Genomic DNA, 21,482 nt, shown 5'->3' with positions numbered 1-21,482 from the left:
TATGTTAGTTTGCAGAGCAACAAAGTCCGTGCAGGGAGGAGGATAGAAAGAACACAGGGCATTCAACATATATTCCGTTATTTTGACTCAACAACAATCATAGCTCAAAACAAAATAATATGTCCATCATTTGTGGTCATGTGGTGAGTTCGGACAATGGGGATCAGAAAATAGATAATGTTTGGTGCATTAAATGGGAAATACTGTTTCTTTGTGTAGTGGAGGATATTTGTATTCACAGTGTAACATGAAGGATGCCCCAAGGATTTTATAAATGTAACACTGCACACTATACAACACTGCATAGTGCAACCTTTTCACATACAGTTTGTGATAGAAAAAGCTCTGGTGTGCACCACTCTCTCTATTCTGTCCACAGTCCTCCATGCAAAGTGGATTGTGGGATGCACTGAATTTAAACTTGAATGAACTATCAAATGATTAAAGTCAAACCATTTAGGATTGTGAAGTATTTGGGATGTCAAACACTACCTTAAGCCAGTACTCTATCATATTAAAATTGCACTTTCATATTAAAAAAGAATGATCAGCAGTCACCAGTTCGGGCAATGCTCTAACACTGTATCCTACAACTCCCATACTGCAACTAACCTGTACAGGTTTGTGATTAATAGAAATCAAGTGTTAACACAAAAATGAAATGTTTATGTACAGTCGTACACTCTACATCAGATTAGCACTAATCAATATTTAAAAAAGGGTTATAAAAGTAGGAGGGTAAAATAGATTTTACAGGAGCAAAGGGGACAGTTACAACCGATCTTTGAGTGCAATTAAAAAGAATAAATTGTGCACTCCTCAGATTGCCGCTGAGCTCATTTAATGTAATGAATGAAGCTTTCAACATGGAAATCACTACATGTAAAGTCAATTTTGTTCAATGAGGCCAAACGGCTGCCTTGGAACTGATGGAAGATAATGAGCTCATCTGGTGACAAAGTGTACTTAGACGACATCTTATTCTCCCATCATGATCGTGATGATGCTTTCTGTTATTTATAATGCTTGCAACAATTAGCTGGACTCTGGTCTGTGACCATTATGTATTTGGAAAGACCGGATAAAGTAAATGAGACATAACAGGATGATATCAAGTGTGCAGTTTGCGTAAGAGCATGAGCTCATCCACTGAAAACTCTACTTATATGTATGTTAGTGTAATAAAGTTCTCCGCTATGAAAACAATGAGCTGTCGAATTGTCTTCATCAGCCAGACTCGCTCTTTCACACCTCTAGAACCAGACAACAATACTACATGTTCACTTTTTATTCCAAATTGTCATTTGATTTTTTTGAGTAAATGTTAGTCCTCTCTGTGAAATGTGCCTGTGTTGTAATGAGCCTGTTGGAAGCCTGCGATACAGGAGGCGTTCTCCTGTGGGAATGCCTGTCTGCTCACACTGTATCAGCTTCTCACTGTTGACTGAATTATTCACAGCACAGATGGATGTTGCGCTGTATAATTCCCCGACTGGCTCAAACAGGGAAAAGAATATTCAATCACAAAAACCTACAGACAGTTTCTCTCTTTACTTTTGACTCCCTGACTTTCAGACTATCTTTGCTATTGTTCTACTCTATAAGCAAACTGCATTCAGGTAGATTCCTCACTTCTACTCCCCAACGATGCAAGTGTTGGCAACAGTGTGATAAAAGTACTGTGAAGGTAATCCACTGTATTCCATTAACAGATGAAGAATAGCCTTTAGATAATGTGTGGGGTGGCTGAATGATGACTCACAGGAAGAATTAACAATAACATACTTTATTACACAAGAAGCTGAGAGAAGAACAATGCAGAGAAGTGTGAGGACCTTGTCATGGTTATAAAATGCACCACACACTTTTGTGTATGTTTCTTTAAAGTTATTGTTAGGAGTGGATTTGGAGGTAAGATGAGAACCAAACTTGAAAAAGGTGTTTCAATTTTTTTTTTCCTAGACTGAGCCATTTGGAAATCAATACAACAAAATGACCTCAGAACACTGACAGATTTCACATTGCTTCCGCATGACGATGATTGAGATGATAACACGAGGAATAGCATCAATGAGGGATTAACTTCTAAATTGTATATTTAATCATTTTAAATAAGGCAATTAAAAATATGACAATGTTACGTCTTTGTTTGGCATAATGATAATCTATAAGATATAATATAATGATAAAGTTTTCTGAAGTGACTCAAATGATTTAACTGATGACAGATGGGAAAGTATCTGACGCTATGTTTGAAACAGACTCAGATGGCAGTCAGCTGTAGCGAGGCACTGATATTCATCTGGTGCAACAACTGATTTAAATTAGACGGTCAGCTTAAAGGGAAATTTGAGTGGGTAAACAGATCAGTTATAAATAGGCTTCAGCAGCTTTATCATTGTAACCATTATACAATGGTTATACCAGTACTAGTATCTGTGGAATTCAGTGAAAGTACCTAATGGTCCCTTTTTATGATACCTTACTCTCTCTGTAATGACAAGAATATGTAATTTCAGTTGTAAAAAGTAAGTGACTGAATACAACCCGCATTTCTTCAAAGAAGGAAGCTGTTGAAAGACCTGAAGGCTGCTAGAGAAACTAGAATCTGTACACTTTTACTCTGTACTAAACCTGGACTGAAATGTAGAAATGAGATATCAGCACAGTACTGGACTATATCAAAAATGATAAATGACTGTCATAAGGAACATTTATTACAAGCAGTAAATTGCAGCAATACAGCATTGCAGTATCTAATCTGCCATATCCAAAGAAGAAGAAGAGTAAGTAACAGTGGCATTGTCTGTATTGTTGTTGGTTTCATATTAAGGTTTCGAACTTTATGAACTCATATACTGTTTTAGCATCCAGATGAGCTAGTAAACACTAGGAAAAATGCTCAGATAACAAAAACCAAGACAGTGGAAACAGTGGAACAGTTATCTCATACAACAATGTCTCCAGCTAGGTCATTAATTACAGAAATACCGAGCACAGTGCTGGCTGCAGGTCTACTAATGTCAGCTGCAGCTGATGCAGGCAACCTGGCTTTCAGACTTCAAACATGGTACATTCTTCAGCTTTTAGTTATATTTAGTGTTTGACCAGGTAGTCAATAAGGTCAGACATGCTGCCGTGGCCAGATTCGCATTTGGCACTACAAATATTGCAGTGTTGACCTCACTTGGTAATGTCCCCCCTTGAATCAGTACTTGGCATTACCAATGTCATCTGGTCAGTACTCTTAAAAGGAGTAAATTTAGTACACAACCCAGGGTTCTCCCCAGACGGTGGAACAGCGCCGCTGCGCCGCTATACCACTAGGTCAGCGCCGCTATACTCCGCGCGTGACGGTGACGAGCGTCCGTCCGTCCGTCCGTCCCCCGGCTGACGGAGTTGATGACCGTCTGTCCGTCCGTCCGTGTCCCCCCAATCTCAACATTTGTGAGAGTCAGTGTCCTTCTCAAATGTCCTCATTCAATACAGGGTGGTAAGACCATAGACTATATTATAAATAGCATGTGGTTTGTAGACTGCTGTTTCGAAGGCCCAAGTCGGGTATTGAAAAGGACTTGAAACTAGTGATTGTGACCATAAACTCGCTAAAAACCTGTTTACTGAGGTAATAAATCAAGTCAGATGTAGGTTCATTTAGTCATAAGCTTACATAAAATCCAACCTCTTTTTGCAACCTGTGAAGACCAAGAAACTATATCCACTTATTACACTTATTATGGGTACACCTCCCACAAAGCCTGGGAGCATTTAGAGATCCCCCAGGGGGAAAAATTGACATCTTGACTGGTAAGCTGACCCTGTTGCCTTGGCAACACTGACCCAGGTATGTATGAGTCTAAAAAGTAGATGGATGGATGTGAATGATGCTGTGTTTGTGCTTTTTAGGTTTAGATGTTTGGAGCAGAGTTTTGGAAGGGACGTGTTTATATAAGAATATGTTTATACAATGAGAAAAACCCTTCGCATATTAGAAAACGAACGTAACCGTGCTTTAGTTTAAAGTTTAAAGAATTTAAATTGCTTCGTCACTGCTGGCAAATATCTTTGGTATTTTTGCTTTTTCATTGCTGCACATCTCTATTGTCTTTGTTGTGTTCAGTTCGCATGGAAACCGTTACCATGTTGAATGTCAAAAAGATAAAAACCATCTGAAAACCAGAAAGACACCCACACACTCCACAGGCAGACTATAAGCACTCTCATCACCATACACACTCCCACACACGTTCAGACAACGCTCCCAAGCACTGCACCTACTGTGTAGCCACAAGCCTGTCCACACACACAAACAACCACACACACACACACACACACACGCACACCTCTGGAATTAGTCTTCAACAGTCACAAAAAAAGGAAAACGAAAAATGGGATAACCCAAATTATGAAACAGCACACACTTACACAACCAGACCATTCAGCCGGCTCACACAATGTGATGAGCACCCTCTAAATCCACTTGAGCATGTTTCGGGTTTTAAAGAATCATCACCATCCATAATATTTTGCACTGCCATGGCAAACAAGGGTACTGAGTACTGAACATGCAATTTTATGATTATTATAACCAGCCTTATTTGTTAAAAGAATATTATTACTCAACTAAAGAGTTGCATCACCATTGTGATCCTTAATATGCAGTCACCTCAAAAACAAATCATGTCAATTAAATTTTGTTGCATGACAAGGAGAACGCGTACTTTTATGTAAATGTTAAGTAGTTACACAAATGTCTTCTTTACTGAATTGATTAATTCAAATCAACAATAACGCATTGTAATGTTATTATTTATTAAATAAAGGATTGAAGAAATTGAATTAAATGAAATAATTAAAAATATTTAATAACTTAGGGTCACTTCATACTTAACATTTAAGGGAAACAGCAGTTATATTACTAAGTAATGAGACAGGGGGAAAGAGAAAAATTGGTTTAATGGTGTAAATAAAAATATTATAGTATAACTTTGGGACATGACATTATACAATTTTCATTGTACATATTTTATTACTTCTAGTGGGTAAATTATTTTTCTGGGAACAAAACATGAAGGTGAACCTTTGTAGAGTTTGTACCTTTTCAGCTAGTATGACATTTTTAAAGTACTAGTATGTTTTTAAATAATAATAAAATACTGAACAATGGTAATGTAGTTTTTGTAGTCACTTCAGACTATATGCCCGCTGTTGCTGTTAGCTTAGCGGCTACATTGAATATTTAAGCTTTAAAAGGGGTGTAAATGTCATCTTCTCAAACCAGTTTGGGATCTCAGGGCCTACAGAGACTAAACAACTTAAGTCCCCAGCTGCTCTCATTGTTTGGGAGACTACTGGAATACTGTTTTGCTGTGAAGCTCCAGAAATGTTTAGTGAAATGTGTGTTTTGCCCCTGTCCCTCAAATTTCACCCAACTTTCCAACAGCATGGGGGTGAGGAGATAATGACTGAATTTTTGTTTTTGGGTGAACTAATGGTTTAACATATGTACTTTACTTTACTTTAGTAGATATTTCATTGGTACCTTTTACATAAAAGGCAACTTAACTAAAATATTGGTGCTTAGGGTTAATTTACAAGTTTTCAGCTGACGGATGAAGGAAAACGATGAACACAAGATGTGAGCACACACAACAACACAGACACAGGCCACAGTGAAGTGGACACAAATTGAAAATAGTGGTGCAAGAAAACAAGTTGTTGACAGTTTAACAGTGATAAATGTTGATGAGGAAGGTCAGGTGGGCGGTGTTGTGAGGGGTCAAAGGTCAGCCGCCCAGAGCTCTGATCTGCCCTACCTTTTCTGACGCAGATCAGCTCATGTACTCCACAATTACGCTCGCCACCTGGAAAGACAATGCAGTTTCAATGAGCCACACTGTGATGGAGGGAGCGACAGACAAAACAGACATCATGGAAACACATTTAAATATGTTAGACCGTTTAGACAAAGTGGCTGAAAAGGACAAGAATAACACAGATATAACAGAATGACAGAGACTGGATGGTATGTGGGTGGCCAGTGTACATGCTGGGGTTTTAATCCACATATTCTGAGCAGATCCTGTTCAGAGGCTGAGTATGTTCTAGGTGTTCAGGTAAAACGGAACACATATCTCATGAGACCATACCTCACACTCAGTTACACTAATAATTACCTGTCCCTGCCCAATAAACGGACTCTTGTTTTTTTAACTGTCTCCCATCCAAAACTATTCTCTTCAGCTCTTTATTATAATTTTTTTTGTTTGTTTTTTAAATGCAACACAGCTGTTCTGAATTTCTTTACAGAAAAACCTCTTCTCCCCCAGAAAAAGATTTGGAAATCCAGTCTCTTGGGAAATAGATTCACATTCTTGTTACGAGTTCATTGAGAAGACCGAAATCCCTCTCATGTCTATCCGTTAAACATGATGCTTCAGCTAACAGCCAGTTAGCTTTGCACAAAGACTGGCATTAATGGAAGCAGGTCCTGCTCTAAGGAAAATAATCCTCCTACTAGCACCTCTACATGTGACAAGTTATGGCTAGCTGTTTCCTTCTGCTTCCAGTCTTTGTGCTAATCTAATCATATCTTACCGTCTCCTGGTTTTAGCTTCCTACTGTATATGACAGAAAGATACTGTATAGGGAGTGAGCCTGGAATGTTTTCCAATTCACCCTACATTCTTTAAATTGTCCTCATTCTTTATAGTATCCTCACTTCTCTGGTGCTAATTCATTCCTTCAAACAATACTTAGTGTCAATAAACTCATTCCTAGATTGAATGGTTCTGGAAGATTGGTTGGATGAGACAAAACAAAAAACAATATCTGAAATAGAGTTAAAAGCTACTATTGGTTTTGACTAGACCACCTTGGTGACCCAGTGCATTTTATCAGAAGCTGTTTGTATTTGACAGCATCTCTGACATTTAGGAACAAACCCAGTATGATAAAAACTTGATTTTGCCACGTTGTGTCACTGTGTGTGGATTTTGCTTATGACCATTAGGAACCACACCAGGCGGTAGAACTAAAGGTATCTAAGGTGTTTTACACCATCCTCCGATGCCATTTGAATGGAACCCACTGTCTGAAACTGTTTGAGTAAAAGGAAGATGGGAAAGGAATGTTGTTACGTGATCCTACTCCACAAAGCAATGCTCTAAAGCTTTTACAGCTCAGTGATATTTAAGTATGGGCAAATTGTGGATGCAGAGGGTGTCCTCTAAACTTAGCACAGATCTTGGCAGCATCCGTGCAAACTTGTATCAGCTTCATGTGATGATAACATTCTTTTTTTTTGTTTTTTAACACAAAAGTGACTGATGGCTGAGTTTTGGAGAGATGTTGAGCGCTATTAAGAGATCGATTAATATATCAGTTTAATTACCAAATTAAGTTCAGGTGTTGTTGATTGAGTGGAATATACTGATATGCTGATATTTTATATATAAGAGCAAACGAGAAGATTACATTCTAATAGATCCTGGGATTTTTATTTTAGGGCTACACCCAAAAGATAACATGTATGCCAAGAGTGAACCAATAGTGATGGATATGTCTCTGGCAGGCGAAAAGATCAAACACAATGTTTTGGAAAAGGCTAACAGACCAAATGTTACATTGGGTTAAGCAATAACTAACAACTAAAGAGTAACATATACACAGAAAGGGAAACAGGATATATTCTTTTACAAGTAATAAAGAACTAATTCACTCAATATTAAAGTGACACCCCTTACAGCAGCTGATGCTCCAGTGCATGCAGCTGGTGCCCTTTACCTTTTTTTTTTTTGCCTGTCCCTCAAACATTCTTAGTCTGCCACTGCACTGGGTACAATAATTTCATATTATAGTGTAGAATCAGGGCAATATCTGGTGGTAGTTTGCTCACTGAGATCCTCTCTCAATCAGAATTCTTGTCAAGAAGTGTGTCAGCTCAGTGGCCTGGACCCATTGGGTGGCAAGTGCAGGGGTGTGAGCATTCATTAGAGCATCACTATATGATGAGGTAAATATCTAGACACTATTTTATCAGACAGAGGACCTGTACAAAGAGATCACCATGATTTTCTATTGCAGACAGGCTTCCAGACAGTGTCTGTAATTCAGAACTATTACTCACACTTGTGAAGGCCTCTAGGTCTCTGAGCTCTGCGGCTGCCTCTGGGATCTGCCTACAGGTGGGGGTTTCAAATAGCTCTGGCTGCCATCAGCTGTGACACTTTGTGCAGCTCTGAGACAGAAGGCTGAAAGCGCTGACACTAATGGTGTCACAGTGGCGCAATTATTAAGTCATGCAGGGCTTGAGAAAATGCATTTTTGTTTCACTGGGCTGTGTAGAGACAACTGGAGATCTTGTCCTGTCTGTGACTAAAATTTAACTATACCAATTTATTTTTAAATCTAATTAGTGGCAAAGAAACCACAGACACAGAGGATCAGAAAAAAAAACAAAAAACTGTTGCACCAGCTTTAGGACAACAGACTCCAACTGAATGATCTGAAATTAAAATGAATTTGACATACTCTGTGCAAAACTAAAACATTATGGGCATTTTCATTAATTCCATCTAAACCGACCTTGATCAAAAATGAAATACTGCATTGTTGTTGTTCATTTTGACATCCTGGATTGATTCGGCCTACCATCTTTGAAAAGTCAAACACACAAATAAAGCTCCCATTTAAAACTGATCTTTGCTAAGAGCACTGCCTTTTCGGTCTGTTGGTTATGGCCAATGCAGCTGTTTCAAAAAAGGGCAGAATAAAGAGAACTACAACTGTAACAAGTGGTTGATCAGGTGATATGTTGATTAAAAGAAAAAAATATTCTGTAACAAAGTTAATTATTTATCTTAAAGAAGTGCCTCAGAGTTTCCTATGTTTTCTGTAATAGTACTTGATAGTCTTTTTTTAATGAAGTTGCTATGTAAACTTGGACACAATTAGCTGACTGAAAATCGTAATGATTAGGAAAGCAGTCAGCTGAATGACTGTTACAGGCCTAAAAAGAACAACACATGTTATTCATGATGCTACTGATGCTCCCTAAAGGTCTAAATAAAGAGCCAGCGGCTTTACTTTGACAAAAAAAAAAAATCACGTTTACTGTCTGTCCAATTTATTTTCTATTGAGTCCCTCAGTATTTTACATTTCACTGAAAACAGAAAATCAGTTTGAACCTCTTAGGTATCTGGCTATGAGGGAGAATAGGTCATGTCCATAAAATGTATACTAATGGACTGTCCACCAATGACCAATGTCTGCGTATGTTGATGAATGTTCTCAGTAATCCAGGTCATGCTAATTCTAAGTGCTGTATTGTAGGATAGTGAACTTGAAGATGTTTCCCCTCTCATTCAACAGGCTTCTTCAGTTCTAACTAGCTGGAGAGGAGTTGGCAGGCTTTTAAACTCTGTGTGGGAGTGTCCTTACAGAGTCGTTAAAGAAACGTGTGAGCTCTGAGTTTCAGAGTCGTTTTGGCCACTTGTGGGTTGTTGACCAAACTGGCCTTCATGTAGGTTGCTCAGGCTAGGTGAGCCCAAGTGTGAGTGGTTGTTAAGCTGTCTGGGGAGGGGACTCAGTACTGTACTGTAGGTCGGTGATAAGTAATGTTGTTGGCCAACTCCTCTATTCAAAGACGGCTGTTCCAGTTCAACCAATCTGTCAAACCATCTGTCTTCTCTGTCCAAGATGTTTACATTGTTTTTTTCAAGAAATTGAAACAAGTCCAATTGCCTATAATACAGCACAAGAATGTCTGCCTATCTATGCACATTGAACAGTCTAAATCCTCTAATGCAAATAGAAACTGACAATCATAACTTTAGGCTGCCTTTCTTAGTCGTTCCTTAGTTTCGTGGCATGTTAGTGTCTTCTGTCTTTACTTGCAGTTATTGCCATTTGCACTACTACTGGTAAAGTCAGATTTAACAGCATCCTTTGTTTCCCATGTATAAGTAAGTAAACTGTAGCTCAAAAGAAAATATTCTTAATCTGTTTACTAATGGCCATATGGAAATTGTCGCAAGACATCAAAGGTTCATGTAAATTCAATCATCAGTAAGACATGAAACAGTGTGGCAGATAGCCAGACACTGTTGTTTCCACATATAAACACAGGCATCGAAAGACGTTGAGCTGCTACGTGACAATACTGTCTGAAAGGCTTTCCTGCCAAACTCTGAGCTGAAAGCCGAATTTTTGTCCAGCAGATCAATATAGCAGCTGTGTGTGGGAGGAAACTCCCTTAGCTCCTTCACTGCTCTTCCACTCAACACACAACATACTTGTCAAAAATAACATTTTCTTGCATGTGTTCTTGAATACCATACACAGTGCTGGATGCTCATATCCCACCACAAGCAATTCCTCCCATCGTTTAAATATACTAGCGATTTAAGTTCATCTAACCAGCACAATGTAGCCATCATTTCCAAACGATTTATGTCCATGTAACTAGTTACCAAGTACACCTTGCTGTTTTTTTTCTAAACAAAGGAGCTCCCAAATAAATTCATACTTCCATTTCTCTTCAAGGCAAAACAGGCAGCAGTTTATGTCTCACTTTAATCATCTAGATATGTTTGTGATAGTGTGCGGTATCTATTCTTGAGGGAGACATACAACGCTCATTTTCAAGTTCATAATTTTATTTTGGGTTACTACTTAAATAGGTTTACATCCTTCAATGCTCAAAAAACTCATCTGTTTTTTCATTCCAGTCTCCGAGCCAGCACCATTCACAACAGAGCAGCTGTGCCAAATCTGCTCAATACTTGCCAAACTAGCCACTAGACATAAATTATGCAAATGTGTGGCATGGTGATGTAGTTTGATGTCACAAAGTCACTGATTTAAAGGAGTGACTACTGACGAGGTGTTTCAGGAGCAGTGTTTTCTGTGGGAGAGAGGAGGAGATAAAGCCAAACATTCTGCAGCTTCAGCTCAAATGTAAGAAGAACTATTTAAAGGTGTCAGTTTGGGCTTACATGTTGTGATTTCCATTCTTCACTATTTTAAATACACTTTATGGGGCTTGATCAGTCAACACAAAATAATAATTACAGTTACTGAAGTGAACTTGTCAAGTTTCTGTCAAACAACAGCATCACTAGCAGATGACTTGTCACCTTCAGGAAAAGCTCAAACACAAGCTCAGCATTTGGCCAAGACATTGTGATGATGAGATGAGTGCACCCTGTGTCTACCTGTGATGCTTTTGTCAGAATACTAAAAACAGAGTACTGGCTCACAAAACCTTGTCAGTACATAAAGATTTTCACATGACCTGTTCTTCCGCCTGAACAAAATCAATTTGAAGCACCGTTTGTAATCGATGTGTGCAATTTCCGAGTTCCTGTTTTGTCAACCTTGGCTGGACTCCTTTCTGCAAACTTATTCAAGGTGAAGTCTGTGGCCTCACAGTCTTTCCTCGCGCAGACGTTTGTGGCTAGGCTGGAAGCATTTTTAGGATTTGTCCCAGTTTCTTAAAGGAACCTCCTCTGCCTGCCCCCTCTTATCAGGCTGCCGAGGCTAACACGTCTGGGTTCAGGAGAGAACCGTGAGCCGAGACTGTGACACAGAAACTCGGGCTTAAGAAATTGACCTGACAGAGATATTTGATTGTTTGGGGTCAGTGGAGAGAACATGCTGTGGTAGAAAGAAACTCAGAGAGGCAAACTTGTGGGTTTGCCCCCATTACGTTTCAAACAGAAGCTGCATAGAGACAAGGCTTTTAAAATGATATACAAAGGTGCATTAATAGATTTTTGAGGGGGCAGCCGAAGAAGCTGTGAATGCAAAATTCTCTCTACTACTGTTTCAGCAAAGCAGACATAAAGCAACACTGAAATTCATTTGACATGTTTGACATTTTCTAGCCCTGACATATGCAAGTTTAATATTTGCTATCTTTCCAATTTCTGTGGGAAATATCTGGCTATTAAAGGTGACATTAAAGGTGAATGGATTAAAAAGTAATAGATATTACCACTTCCCCAACCTCTCAGCTTCCCCAGTAGATTACTGACATCAAAACAAATGCGGTCATTAGCCAGTATCTACATGAAACTCCATCAATTTGGATACATTCCCAAAACTGAAATTTGGCATAAGGCCAGTTTCAAAATTCTTGTTATATTTCAATATTTCTTTTCATCACTCCGTAAATCTAAAACGTCTGTCAACATTCAGTTTCAGAGTGCACATACACAGTACAGGTGATGGTAATAAAACCAAAATACAAGTTAAGTATTTTATTTTCTGTGAATTTTCTGTGACTCTCACTACTAGTGACCACTCTGATATTACACGTTGTCATTTCATTAATTGCTACTATAAAAATCTCAATTAGTGCAGCTTTTATATAAACATAAAGTAGGCATGCAGGAATTGTTATATAATGGACTGAACTTCGGGACTTGGCTAAACATGCATTGGTCTCCTCATCAAGAAAACAACATTAACAGCAATAATAGTGAAACAGGTCCTTCTCAGCACCTGTTTACATGATAATTACTGACACTGGCAGAGGGATGGTTTGTGTCCCATCAGGTTGTTCATGAAACGTGTTTGTGTTGTCATAATGAAAAGCACAAGGGAGAGACTTCGTGGTAAGCTCCAGCTAAACCAATTAGCAGGCGGAGGATACAGTACGTGAAAGATTAGCCAGCTTACCCCGACAGGTCATAAACCAGCAACAGACTATATCTGTACAACATAAACTGTTGAAAGAGGTTTTCTTGAGAAGAAACTGAGATGTGTGTGTGAAGTCACTGCTAAATATACTGTATATTTTCAGCACATCTTCTGATGTTCCAGGCAATGGAAACACACTTTAAAGGATAGCTTATTCAGGAAATGATAAAGCCACATATACTCAATTTAGAAGCCCCACCCTCCCTTGCCATGTGTCAGCTGGAGAGCTGATCAATCAGTAAAAAAATTAGTAACAACAACAACCCAGCTTTGTGCAGACAACAAGCCCTGAGATGACAGTAAAAAGAAAAATCTCATATACAGCAAAACAGTGAGAGTGTTTGTGTATGTGTGGATACATGCTCATCAAAACCGTGAATTCCATCCTGTGAATTAAAGTGCTGGAAGCAACCCACTGAGAAACATTAGTAAACATAGAGTTAAAGTATGTACAAGTATATACCAGTCTAAAACTGTGCTAAAGAAGATAAAGTCATATCTCTGAGATGAACTGTTTAGCTTCCACAGGCAAAATTCATCATCTTAAAGCCTTCCAAACTTTTTCAATACACTGCTTATCCTGTTGACCTTTTCAATTCAAGTGACCCTTCCCTCTATCTTAAGTACATACATGAATGAATTATTACCTCATCTATAGTTGAAATGAAAGCAACACTCAGTCTTTTCTTTTTTCTGCTACAAGCAAAAAAATATTTGCTTTTGACACAGTATTGCATTATTACGTTGATCTAGCTGATGTGCTAGCAAACCATTGCGTCCTAACACATTGAGCAGACATAGAGCAGCATTACTATTTGTTTGGAGTCATGTTTCGGGCCATCAGACCAATCTAAGCCTCCTCCTCAATAATCACTCTGTTTCAGTCTCTATTAACTACCTAAATACATTTTAAAATCTTTAAATTATAAATATGTGTCTTTAGCTGCTAAACAATCTACTGTTTTCACTGGCTAGTCCCTTACTTTGTCTGCCTGCTGTGGATTGACCAGAGCTTGATTGTGGAAACAGAAGCTTTTGGCTGGAGATGGTGCTGATAAGAGCAGAGACTGAATCAAAACAGTACAATTGCCAGCCCGTGAACCAAAACAACTAACTGAAAGACGCCAAAGTGCTTCATAGAGCTGAGGGAAGCTGCAAGTGATAATTCTCTTTGGGTCTGTCAATACGAGCAACCCCCTTTACATTATACATAGCCATTTAATTCAGTGTTAATATAAAAATATTGATAAGAGCTGCTTTAATCATAAGTATCATAAATAATCAAGACTGTCACTATAAAGATTGGCAGCCTCTTAACTGCCTTTTAGCTTCTCCTGGTTTAAATTTTGTCTCACAACAAGTGCAGGTTCACACAGTTTCACTTCGAAGCCAATGTATTGCTCTTTTTCAGGTACAGTGTCTCAAAGCAAATGTTAGCACAAATGGTCAGGAGATATATTGGCTATTATCACCTCATATCCCATTTCTCTTTCTCCAAAACAAACAGAGCCATACCAAGGAGGAGGAGGGGAGAGCAGCTGTAAAATCCTTGACAGGAAGCACTAAGGTTCGCTGAAGACGCGGTCTTAATGTATCGAGAAAACCATGCAGTGTTTGTTTTGTTATGTCAGCCTAAACAACATATGTGATCTGATGCTAAGACACCCGTCTATTTATTGGATTTGGCTCAACTGGTTGACAAAGCTATAGAGGACAAATGACATGGGAGGCATTTCAGTAAGATTTGAAAGATACTGTCAAAATGTCAGCAAAGCATTTCTGACGCTGCAATTTCCACACATCATGTTTCTGCATCTACAGTAAACACCTCCTGGGCTGCCTACTCTCTACTTGGCTCCAACTCAGGACTCGACAAGGCTTTATACACACACACACACACACACACACACACACACACACACACACACACACTGAAAATACCAAGCGAAGTGAGTCGGGCAGCTTTTGATCTGTTGGACAGCACACCGGCCTTAACCAGGATATGTGAAATCCATGTGGGCCTGCAGTCACTCTGTCTACAGCTTGTCACAGGAGCTGATGCATGGAGCTCAGTCCCAGCACACAATTCACCAGTCTGGTTGAAACAAGACGTGCACAACAAAATCAAGATTTGTTTGTAAAATCCTTCGTCATTTAAACAATGTATTTGAACAGCTTTTCTTATTTTCGTATTTTGATTTACACAATAATTTACCTAATTAACGCGAATTGCACGCGTAATAAGTTAAGTCACTGAGTGATCTGTTCACGGAGAGCCTGCTGTTAAGATCCAATTAAGAATCTTAAAAAGCTCTGGTATATTTGGTATCTAAGGCGTCACGTTTTGATAACTGTAGTTTTAAGATGATGATTCAGAGCTCAGTCTGAATTAACTAAATAAACAGACTCGATTGCTCAGCTGACTGTCAGTGAATACATTAATAAATTCCCTAAATAGCTACAGAAATATGAGCCTTGAGGTATAAAGAAAGAAGAATTAGTGGGACACGGTTGAGGCTGTTAACTCAAACTAACAGGAAATGTTGAAGATGTGACAGAAACGATTTAAATCCAGCGCAAGGCTTGCATTCCATTTGCCATTTTTAACAGTTTCTTGCCATCATGAGTCTAGCAATCATGTACGTCAAAAACACTCGAATGACAGAATTCAAAGCCCTTATTTTTTTTTTTTGGTCGTATTTAATTACCTCTGCCAAGTGTGTTTGTTGGTTGGTTTGTCAGCAGGATTACAAAAGAACTACTGAACAGATTTCCACAAAACTTGGATATTTGGAACAGATCCCATTAACTTTTGGTAATAATGTGTGTGAAAGAACAGATCCATGATTTTTTTCTCAGTTTCTTTAACATTGCAAGATAGACAATTTTTGACATTTTCTGTAATTTCTCTGGGAACAATGTCTGGATCTTGATGAAAAAACCCTGTTTTTTTTTAGGTGGCTGATATCTATGAATAAAGAACAAAAGAAAAAGGGGGACAGTTGGGCTTTGGGGAAGACACACCAAATGGCTTGATTATTTATAGGGACTCAATGGAACTTGTGTTGTGCTGGAAGCCGGTCGTTAGTTTATGTGAGAGTACTCCATTTTTAAATTAACATTAGCTTCTGTTCCTCTCTGTTAGTGGACTGGAGAGGGTAACTGAGACAAGACACTTGAGAATGCACATATAGTCACATCCTTTTGACTGACGTGTGAAATCGGACCTTGGTCCTTCACAAACAAATCCACAGTCCAGCAGCATTAAACAACTTAAACAAATTGTCCACAGTCTTGCATAGGCATCTGAGAGATGCCTATACAAGATTTTTACCTCATGTTATAATCCTCTCACACATGGCTCATAAAAAAATTATTAATACATCTAAATGCTACAAATTGTTTTATTGAAAGAATAATTATTTACCATAATTCAAACTCATGGTGATTATAGCTGTTTTCTTTGCATGTATATTGATAACATCTGCATTTGTACTCGCATAGATGTGAACTTCTGATGAGATGAGCTGCACTCTAAATAAATGCCAGTTTTTAAGAGCATAATTAGGAGCACTCTGAACACTGACTAATGCAGCCACAATAAAACATCATAACATCTACATCCATTCTTCTAAAATGTCAGGCAGAGGCAGCTTGTTCCTGTTGTTTGTGCCGCCTCACGATGTTCATCCGACCTAACGTCATCACAAGTACAGACAGAACCACAGCCTCCCACTGGTGCTGACGGCCCGGTCTCTGGGTGCTGCAGGTGTCAGTCAGCCCCACAGCTGCTGCATAAATCTCACAGGAGCCAACTAGCTCTGGTGAAATATCGCTGACAGGGCCAGCTATAATCATGGCCTTTCAGGAAATGGCACTCTGCTGACTAATGTGGCAGGAAGTTGAGGTCAGTGGGTGGGGTAGAATAAGTGTCTAACTCAGGCGAGGTGTGGCTGACAAACTACGGGGGGTTCTGTATAATAAAAAGGAGGCTATGTAATGCAGGGGTAAAAAGCTGACTCTTGTCATATTTGTGGACTTCAGATTGATTCATATTTTGGTTGTGGTTAAATACTAGACCAGGGATTATAAAAAAACAAAACAAAAACATAAATACGTGGTTATAAGATGCTCCTGTTCAGCTATTTTCTCTAACATGAAGGAATAGGCCAAATCTTGGGTAAAGATAGCAAATAATCCATTATGCAAAGATAAAATTAAAAAGACTGAGACCAGATTCTTCAAGTCCTGGATCGCTCGATAAAACAGTGCAAAGAATTGTCTTAGCTTTGGTTCATACAAAAGAAATGAAACTCTAGGTACAACTGGCATTCAGCTCAACATTTTGTAGGTATGCAACTAATGATTATTTTCATCGTTAATTAATCTGCAGAATGCTCTCTCAATAAATTGATTAGGGGTCGTAAAAACATTCTGCGTAAGCCCTGCTTCAGGCTCAGCCATGTCCAGCCTTGTGATAAACATTTGCACTTGTTGCTCCAATCGAAACTATGACCAGTCACAGCTACATCCAGACTTGAGGTTGCGTGTTCACACTGGCATCTTCCACCGCAGTGATAGTTGCCACGCCAATTAACGACAGATTAGAAATGACTACTGAAGAGAGAAAATTCAAACTGAATCACTCAGAAACTAAAACAAGGAAAACAATTTAGCTCTCTAGTAAGTTTATGCTTATTTCAGTATGCAAATTAAACAATGCAATATCTAATAAGAATGAAACAAGACATCTGGCAGATGATTAAAGTGTCAGTCAGTGGTCAATGGGCAGATGGTGGATCGGGAAGTTGCACATTATTAAAAAAAATAAAATACATACACTTTGAAGAAGCTGGAATCAGATGAGTTTCACATATTTTTCGTGATGAAATGACTCAAACTGATCAATGGATTATCTGGATTGGAGGGAAATCGTTCACTTGATGATTTTCATGCTGAGAAGTCTGTTTCTCACTTTCATAGTGTCAAGTCTTATTAGCAAAGCCCCGAGGTCCTGGGCTGGTGGCTGGTCTATTTGCCTAGTTTACAGCAGGATAGTCCACATCAATGTGCTGGTTTCTAGAGGTGAACCCAGCTGTCCTGTATTCCTGGTGGCCTATTATTTTTTCCTCTTATGCCAAAGACTGGTGCAAAGACTTTACACTTTCACAGGTACGAGGTGTCCTACTTGCCTAGTGGTTCAAATGCACGCCATATACTGTGATTAAGACATTTCCTGTTTGATTCCAGCCGAGAACATTGTTTTGTATCAGTGTCTCTCCCTCCTCTCATCTCCTGGCACCCTTCTACTGCACAGGCAGAAATAAAGGCACAAAACACAGAAATCACATTGTACAGGTTTGTGTATAAAAATGTGTCAAATCTAATGTGGAACAAACTCATTAAAGCACTGACGTTGATGCATTTTGGGAAACATAAAGAAGCCTTTTTAGCCATATTGTATATGCTGTATGTATACGTTATAACTATAGAGTATAATCCCCATAAGTGGATGATATTTTTCATTTTGACTGAAAGGGATCAACCACTGTCTTTTATCACACAGCAGGTTTATCGTTTGTCATTGAGCTTAGTGATGGCCTGCTTCCAGTTACATTTAAAGTGCAGTATGTATTCTACCACTGCCAGCATTTTGATATTTGAGCAGATAAAGTGAGCACCAAAGCTGCTTACATGCTCTTAAGTTATATAAGCAGAGAAAAGTGAAGGGTAAATGCACATATATGTTCATAGTAAAGCTCAGAGACACACACGAAAAAAAATTAAACAAAACATTTATAATACAGTACATGTCGAACTAAGTGGGGTTTTTTTTTCTAACGATGGACGAGAGCTTTCCAAAGCGAAGTGTCCCGGTCACTGAAACCTCAAATCCCGTCTGTGTGAGCTTTGTTCCCTTTAACCCAAGTTGTAAAGTACCGACGTGGAGCAAGCGAGGCTGCTGAACAGCCGACTTCCAACGATAAAAAAAAACCCACTGACAGCCAGAAATACGATAAATTGACAGTAGAAAAGCAAACCAGCGAATAGACACACTGCACCGCTACAGTCGCTCTCCGTTCAAACTAACACTATGCGGCTGGTTTCCATAGCGGAGCTGTCCGTTCAGCACCGCCGGGAAACACGCCGAGCTGCCGCCGCTTCAACGCTCGTCTCTCCCCGCTGTACTCTCACACACGGCGAGGGAAAAAACCATCCGTTCACAGAAACACGGAGAAACTTTATCCGCTTCCTGTCACAGAAAGCACCGATGCCCTGAAAGCGTTTCACTTTTTTCTAGTTTAGACATTTCAGCTGTGACATGTATTATTTCCACTGGAAGTTAATTACTAGCAAAGGAGAGTCGTTATTGGCCTACTTACCATCAATCGCCATGATGTTCTGTTTTGGCTTCCACCAAGGCGGGCGGTGAAGAAGGGGGAGCGGCCCACTGCAAAAGTGAGGGACGGGGGAGACTCACGTTGTGGTACAGTCCATACAACACCGAGGAGGAAGCAGACTGAACCCAGCGCTGTATAAATGTCTATCCGTCATTTACAGATAAGAGAAACATGATACATAGGGTGTATATGTACAGGAAAAGACAGATCCATAGCTCTGTAAATTATGTTTTATGTATACCAGACTGGGTGACTAACATCGGATAGGGATTAATGATATAGTGTATGTTCAGCTGAGCCACATAAAAGGTGCACTATGTAGTTCTGGGGGAAGACATTGTAATTGGCGGAGAACGATCTTTATTGACTGCTTTTGAAAAAACCTAAATGAACTAACAAATCATTTTCGTGACTGACCTTAAAGAACAACATTTTATACTGTTTTACTTTGTTAAGAAGACCCTGCCACCTTTCCTCAAAGCTGGCTTCACCTAGTTTCAAACATTGTTATGGGGACCTTATTTTTCTCTGAGAATAGCGTGTTTATTCAATTATCAAAAAATGATTGTGTCTGAGTTATATTACTACTTAATTAATGTTGTAAGTAATTACTATAATGATACATTCTTCTCCAAAACTACATAGTGCCCCTTTAAAAAATGTAAGCTAAAAAATGCTAATAGTACTTAGTAGTATCCAGCTAAATGCATTACAAATGAATGGTGTACATAGGCTAAGTCAAGCAGAAAGAACCAGAAAGTTATTATCATTTTCCTCTGAGGAAAGCTTATATATCCAGTTATGAAATAATAAATATTGCTGAGTCTGTACTGTTACCTCATTAATTTTGTAAATATTAAATTCCTCAGTTTCTGTATTTCTTGTTCAAAACTAGATAGTGCACCTTTGAGTTTGTTAAGATACATTATTAAGCTATTAAGCAAATACGCCTTCATAATTATTCTTCGAAAACCCAAATAAACTGTTGTTATATTTCCTAAATACAAGGCATCTTCCCTCAGTGTGTGTTGTCTGTATTAATATCCTTTATCCTAATAATAAAAGTTATCCTAGCTAACTCAAAAGTCAATTTGGCAAGGCTAAGCTAGTTTACATGCTTAAGATGAATTAGATGCTAATACATTTTAGGATGCTATCTAAATGCATAGCTTAGCCAACAGAATTTATTATTTAGTTAGGCTAGGCTACATTAGTGGATCGCAATGTGCTCAACAGTAAATACAATAATACATCTCACTAATGTTGCTTAGCTGACCCAAATACACTTTTGTTACCCTTTTTGATGTATTTCCTTAAAACAAGGCATCTTCCTTTGTAAGTAGGCTTAGCTGACACAAAAGTTATTTTGGCTTGGCTCGGCTAGCCAATACATATTTACGATGAATAATATATAACAGCGATGCTAATACAGTTAAAAGGTATCTAAATGCGATCCATCATCACAGACCTTTTCTGGCAGTCGCTGAAAAGCATACTGCAAAGTCCTTAAGAGAAGAAAAACATCTATTGCAACACATCATCACAATGTAATTCCTGAAATGTTGTGTTTAATATGAAAAGATGATATCAAGGAATGTAAAAGCATGTGATGGCGATTTGTCTTTCTGTAATGTGAATAATAAAGACCAGCTATCAAATACAGCAGTAGAATTAATATTCATCCAGCAGACAGTGAAATAGAAGGAAGTATTTGGAGAGTATATTCAAACTTGACCTGTTCACTATACATCCCAATCCAAGCTGCACACCCTGATATGTGTAATACTTTTTACTGTGCCCAAACACAACTTAAAGGTGCAATATGTAAGAATTGGCCACCTGTCGAATTCACACTTAAAACAAATAGGGGCAGTCTACCGCTAATTGCTGCTGACTGTAGCTACCGTTTGCCGAGTGGCTTTGGCCTGGGAGGGCCGTGACTAGTTGATTAGCGTGCAGATTTCTGTAGGTATCACCTAATGTAATACACAGACCTCATAAAATACAAACCATCATTTTTCACATTGTGTTGGTAATTGTATTGTAAGTATCAATAAATGTTTTAATAGTTTCAGATTAAAATACATGCATATTGCAATTTTAAAACCAGCACATTACCTTGTCATTCCTTTATCACGTCAGTGCACTGTGTTTATTCTAGTCGGATCTAAATTGCTCTCTGCGCTGCTGCAATCACGCCATTTCCTGTTCATCCGACCTTCAATCATTTTTATCTCATCAAACCGTAATTATCCTGCTGTTGCTATCTTTTTAAGTTAGACAAATACTACTGCCTGCCTGTATTCATCGCTCTACTGAATTATGAAAATCTAAATATAGTCCATTATGTAGAGTGTTTCACTTGATTTTCTTTC

The 21,482-nt window shown here is 38.7% G+C and overlaps 1 protein-coding gene across 5 annotated transcripts in view; it reads right to left on the bottom strand.

Moving 5' to 3' along the window:
• Positions 1-19,168, bottom strand: part of syt14a (synaptotagmin XIVa) — a 44,429-nt gene extending 25,261 nt beyond the window's left edge. For 4 of the 5 annotated variants that reach the window (XM_030443423.1, XM_030443424.1, XM_030443426.1 and 1 more), the window contains exons 1-2: positions 19,090-19,168; positions 5,817-5,864 (exon numbers count right to left, since the gene is read on the bottom strand). In XM_030443423.1, the coding sequence (XP_030299283.1) occupies positions 5,817-5,864; positions 19,090-19,102 (61 nt within the window). In that variant the 5' untranslated portion in view covers positions 19,103-19,168. The remainder of the gene's footprint in view (positions 1-5,816; positions 5,865-19,089) is intronic. The other variant, XM_030443425.1, reaches the window with a different exon arrangement.
• Positions 19,169-21,482: the final 2,314 nt, after the last annotated feature.

This window comes from Sparus aurata, chromosome 16 (genome assembly GCF_900880675.1).
Source record: "Sparus aurata chromosome 16, fSpaAur1.1, whole genome shotgun sequence".
Lineage (NCBI taxonomy): Eukaryota > Metazoa > Chordata > Actinopteri > Spariformes > Sparidae > Sparus > Sparus aurata.
This window is presented reverse-complemented; position numbering and strand designations above follow the sequence as displayed.